Below are 6,000 nucleotides of genomic sequence, written 5' to 3' on the forward strand. Positions count from 1 at the left end.
CTTCTGTCTGAAGTGACAGTGCCACATCATGTGTACTCCAGGAGTTGAAATCAGAGATTTCAACCGGTTATAAATAAATCCAAATACTAAATAAATATTCTGAAATTTTGTTTTAAATATATCTGTCCCTTACTGGCTAAAACAGTTTGCAAATCAAGATAAAAATGCCAATTTTAAATTAAGCATTCAACTTTCTTAAAACAATGTAGTTTTTGTCTAATATCTGCAAAAATACACATAGTTTTTACTTTAAATTTGGAATTATTCTCTCTCCTTTTACAGGAAACAATGAAAATACTTTTAAAATTGAACCAGTTTTGGGAATTATTACTGTTTCTAAAGAACTTGATCTCTCATCCCTTGGACAGTACGTTTTGACTGTTAAAGCTTCTGATCAAGGCTTCCCAGCACTTTCTGCTACTGCAATTGTACATGTCTCTGTGACTCTTTCGGACAATGCACAACCGAAGTTCCTTGAGAAAGAATACACAATCGAGATCAATGAAAATGCCCGTACTGGGACTTCAGTGATTATGATCTCAGCAGTGAGTAAATCCAGTATAGTTTATGAAATAAGAAGTGGAAATCCAGAAAGTGTCTTCACAATAAACCCTTATTCTGGAGTCGTTAGTGTTCAGAAAGCGCTTGATTATGAGCACATTCCCTTCTATCAGCTGATTGTTCAGGCATCCAATATGGCAGGAATGTCTTCAAATGTTACCGTCAGTATTCATGTTGTTGATGAAAATGACAATCTTCCAATATTTCTGCATTCACAGTACTCTGGCAGCATTAGTGAGGCTGCTCCAGTCAACAGTGCTGTGTTGATTACTGGCAACAAACCACTTGTTATAAGAGCCGCTGATGCTGATTGTAACCAGAATGCATTGCTTGTCTATCAAATTGTTGAATCTACGGCAAAGAAATATTTTTCAGTTGATTCAAATACAGGTGCAGTCAGGACTATAGCACATCTAGATCATGAAACGATTCCAATTTTCCATTTTCAAGTGCATGTCAGAGACAGCGGAAGTCCACAGCTCATAGCTGAAACTCCGGCAGAGGTTACCATTTATGTGAGTGACGTCAATGACTCTCCACCAAAATTCAGCCAAGACGTTTATGAAGCTGTTCTTCTTCTGCCAACATATAGTGGTGTTGAGGTTCTCACTGCGTCAGCCACAGATCCAGATTTTCAAATATTATCAGAATTAACTTATACACTGACTGATGGAAATACAGGAAACTATTTCTTGATTGATCTGAAAAGTGGATTGGTCACTGTAAGGAATCACACTCTTATTGAAGAACTCTATAGACTTACTGTTCGTGTATCTGACGGGACTTTCAGCAGCACAGCTCTGATAAAAATAAGAGTGAAAGATGCAATTGACAGTGGTCTGCAATTCACTCAAAGTTTCTATTCTTCTTCCATCTTGGAGAATAGCACGGAAATAAAAAAAGTAGCAGTGGTAAATGCAGTGGGTAACATGCTTAATGAGCCACTGAAATATCGGATACTGAATCCTGGTGACAAGTTTACAATTAAATCTACTTCAGGAATTGTGCAAACAAAGCCTGTGTCATTTGACAGGGAAGAACAAGAGTTTTATGAGTTAGTAGTGGAAGCAAGTCGTGAGCATGATCCCTGGTGTGTTGCAAGAGTAGTCATTCAAGTCCAGGTTGAAGATATTAATGATAATCCCCCAGTATTTATAGGCCTGCCTTATTATGCTGCTGTTCAGGTTGATGCAGAACAAGGTGCTATTATTTATCACATTACAGCTGTTGATCATGACAAGGGTAAAAATGGGGAGGTAACTTATTTTCTTAGGGATGGATATGGTCACTTTGAGATTAATCAATATACAGGTATTGTTATGTTAAAGAAACCGTTTGAATTTGATTTATCCAATGTTGAATATAATGTTATAGTCATTGCCAAAGATGGAGGTTCTCCTTCTCTTTCCACATTTGCGGAACTGCCTATCACAGTAGTTAACAAAGCAATGCCTGTCTTTGAAAAACCCTTTTATTCAAGAACTGTAAATGAAGACATACAGGCGTTCACCCCCGTCCTCAGTATCAATGCATCAAGTCCTGAAGGTCAAAATCTAATATATACCATTACTGATGGAAATTCCTTAAATCAATTCAGTATAAATTTTGATACAGGCGTCATTAGTGTCATTCGCCCTCTGGACTATGAAACTGAATCCAGCTATAAAATAACTGTTAAGACAACAGACTCTCTAACAGGTGCTCATGCTGAGGTGACTGTGGATATATCTGTAATCGATGTTAATGACAACCCTCCAGTTTTTGAAAAAACTAAGTATGAAGCAACCCTTTCTGAATCCTCAATGGTTGGAACCCCCGTACTGCAAGTCATAGCTTTGGATGCAGATTCTGAAAACGGAAGACTAATACGCTATCAGATTGTCCAGGACAATTTAAACAGCACAGACTACTTTCACATAGACAGCACAAGTGGATTGATTTTAACATCGCGCATGCTAGACTATGAGCTCATTCAACAATATAATTTTATAGCCAGAGCAACAGACAGTGGCATTCCCCCAATGAGCACTGACGTCCCAGTTGTTGTTTATGTAACTGATATGAATGATAGCCCCCCAGTCTTCAACCAGCTTCTCTACGAGTCCTATGTGAATGAGCTTGCACCACGTGGTCATTTTGTAACATGCGTCCAGGCATCTGATGCAGATAGCTCTGATGCTGAGAAATTAGAGTACAGTATCCTATCTGGTAATGATCATATGAATTTTGTCATGAACAACAAAAGAGGCATTATTACGCTTTCCAACCATCGCAAGCAAAGAATGGATTCTGGGTACAACTTGAATGTTTCTGTATCAGATGGGGTTTTTACTAGCACTGCTCAAGTGCACATCAGTGTACTTGGTGCGAATTTATATAGTCCTGTCTTTTCAAGCAATGTGTATGTGGTGGAAATGAGAGAGAACTCTGCCATTGGAAGCAAGGTGATTCAGGCAATGGCTACTGATGGAGATTCGGGAGAATATGGGAACATTAATTACTTTATAGTGAATGATTTTGCAAGAGATCGGTTCTCTATTAATTCTGCAGGTCAGATTATTGTAACTGAAAAGCTAAACAGAGAATTTCCTCTGGAGAGAGAGATTAATGTTACAGTGATGGCTGTCGATGGTGGTGGTAGAGCAGCATATTGCACTGTGAAAGTCATTCTGGTGGATGACAATGACAATGCTCCCCAGTTTATGGCCTCAGAATACAGGACAAGTGTCAAAGCAGATGTGACAAAAGGGTCGTTGATCATCCAGGTGGAGGCCTTTGATCTGGATGAACAGGAAAATGCAAAGATCATATACTCATTGTATTGTGAAGAATCAGATTATGTAGAAACTGCAGTAGACATCGATCATGAAACTGGATGGATTGTCACAAAGGGAAATTTTGACCATTTAGAAAATACAGTTCTTTCCTTCTTTGTAAAAGCTTCAGATGGTGGTATCCCAATGCGAAGTGTTCTTGTTCCTGTATATTTTCATGTGCTTCCTCCTGAAACAGATCTTCCAGCTTTTTTGCAGCATCAGTATGCATTCGTGCTACCAGAGGATACCCCTATAGGAAGTACAGTTGGTACAATCCAAGTTTTGCCTCGCCAGAATCTTTTGTTTAGCATAATTAACGGAGGATTGTCAAAAAATAATCAAGATGGAATATTTGTGATCGATTCACACACTGGCATTTTAAAACTGGACAAGAGACTTGATTATGAAGCAACTCCTTCTTATAAGTTTTTGGTCACAGTCACAGTGCACAATGGGAGAACGGACATCATTTTAACAACTAATGTTAAAATTGAAGTTGTGGATTTGAATGACAACAAACCTATCTTTCAGACCAATCCATATGAGGCTACGGTCATGGAAGGTATGCCTATAGGCACCAAAGTAATTCAAATCCAAGCAGTTGATGCAGATTCAGGAGTTAATGGACAAGTTGTATACAGCTTGCTGCCAGCAGGTCAGTCAGAACTTGAAGAGGTTACAGAAATATTTGCTATTGACAGCAACAGTGGCTGGATCAGAACACTTAAAGACCTTGACCATGAAAAGCATCCAACCTACACTTTTACAGTGGTAGCTTTGGACAATGGTGAGATGATGTCTCTGTCCTCAACAGCGATAGTTCAAGTAGTTGTGACTGACATAAATGACAATGCTCCAAATTTTGTGAATGACATATATAGGGGATCTGTTAGAGAAAGTGATTCACCTGGTGAAGTTATTGCAGTCCTTAGCACAAGAGATGATGACACGTCTGAAATCAACTGCCAAGTCAGCTATCATATTACAGGTAAGATCTGAATATACTGTACTGTATTTGGATAGGTAGGTTTACTTAGTTCACAAATATTGCTTTATTATTGGTGTATCAATTCATTTCAATAGCCTTTAGACGGACAAAATTAATTTGCATGATACCAACTTTACATGGCATTTTATATGAATGCAGATGAAATTTACATAAATGATAGATAAATTACATTAGATGTAGTTAAATGTTATTGAATATAATTTGTTCCCATTCATACCAGTTTGATCTGGTAAATTATCGAACAAGTTGCAATAACGGTGATGTGTTCTGCATTTTTACCAAATATAGATCTTTTTAAAGAATCAAATTTCACATGTTTAGTAAATGTAATGTTAACTTTGCACTATTATCTAAATCATAAATAACACCATTGTTTTACATTGTAGTTTTCAAGGAACTTACAAAAAAAGGATTGTTGACCAAATACTAAATTTACAAATACATGTCCCTGATTTTGAAATTACACAATTTTTTTTTTTAAGACAGGGCAGAGGACGAAATACCAGCATTTGGAGATTGAAACTGAGAGATGTCATTTTCAAAAAAGTAAAATACAATCAAACTGATTACAGTGCTGGAGTAGACCTTTTGGCAAATTCCATATATGCCAACCCTTTCTAAGACTAACTCACCTTGTCCAATTCCCCCAGCTTTTCCCCAAATCCCTGCTATGTTTTTAGATCCATAGATTTTTACAGCATAGAATGAGGCCAATTGGCCCATCATGTTCATATTGATCAACATCGATCTGGCTATACTAATTCAGCTTTCCAGCTTTTGGTCCATAGCCCTGGACCCTATGGCAACATCTAAATACTTGCTTAAATGTTATTACAGTTGTTGACTCAACCACGCTTTCAGATGGTGATTTCCAAACTCTCACCACCCTCTGAATGAGAAGGTTCACCTCAACTCTCCTTTTAGCTTTTACCTTAAACCTATGACCCCTGATTATTGACCCACCTACTAATGGAAAAAGTCCCTTCCCATCCTATGCCCCTCGTTGTTGTAGAAATTTTTATTATTTCTACTTAACTAATAATGAGACTTGATTCCAGCTCCCGTTCGAAGCAGTTTATTTTCTTACTTGGTACCAAGGAGAATGAGTGTCGATCTCCACCGGCACCCGACTCTGCTAATATAGAGTATAACAATCTCCTTTATATCATTAACTTCAGAGCAGGGTGTTCCCGTGACATCTTGTGTTTGTCGATTCATTCATTGTAAGTTTAAAGAAAACAGACACTGCCGAGGTAACAGGAATGCTGTCTTACAGATACCTTAATAATGACTTCTTCAAATGACCTTCGGCATGCAGCTAGCATAGGGAGTGATATACAGTTTGATTGAAGCTCTAGCTTATCAGTAACTAGGCTCCACAGGGATACAAGGGACATCTCTAATTCAGCCTAAAACCTTGGTATAGTGACAATATATCAAGAGATCCTCCTCTAGCTCTAGCTAAGATAACATGCACATAGTGATAATTCAGTCTGAGTAACTACCTTCCGACTTCTGCTAAGCTCATTAAAACCCCACATGCTAAACTAGTTAAAAATTCTTTCTCTATGACATCAGTTTCTCCCATGTCTTCCCTTTCTGTCTTGGCCTAAA

At 37.9% G+C, this 6,000-nt stretch overlaps 1 protein-coding gene across 5 annotated transcripts in view; it reads left to right on the forward strand.

The window, feature by feature from the left end:
* fat3a (FAT atypical cadherin 3a) overlaps window positions 1–6,000 on the forward strand; it is a 689,153-nt gene that overhangs the window by 534,257 nt on the left and 148,896 nt on the right. For all 5 annotated transcript variants that reach the window (XM_048598158.1, XM_048598163.1, XM_048598159.1 and 2 more), the window contains one exon: window positions 283–4,365. In XM_048598158.1, the coding sequence (XP_048454115.1) occupies window positions 283–4,365 (4,083 nt within the window). The remainder of the gene's footprint in view (window positions 1–282; window positions 4,366–6,000) is intronic.

Source organism: Rhincodon typus, chromosome 6, assembly GCF_021869965.1.
Source record: "Rhincodon typus isolate 14 chromosome 6, sRhiTyp1.1, whole genome shotgun sequence".
NCBI classification, from domain to species: Eukaryota; Metazoa; Chordata; class Chondrichthyes; order Orectolobiformes; family Rhincodontidae; genus Rhincodon; species Rhincodon typus.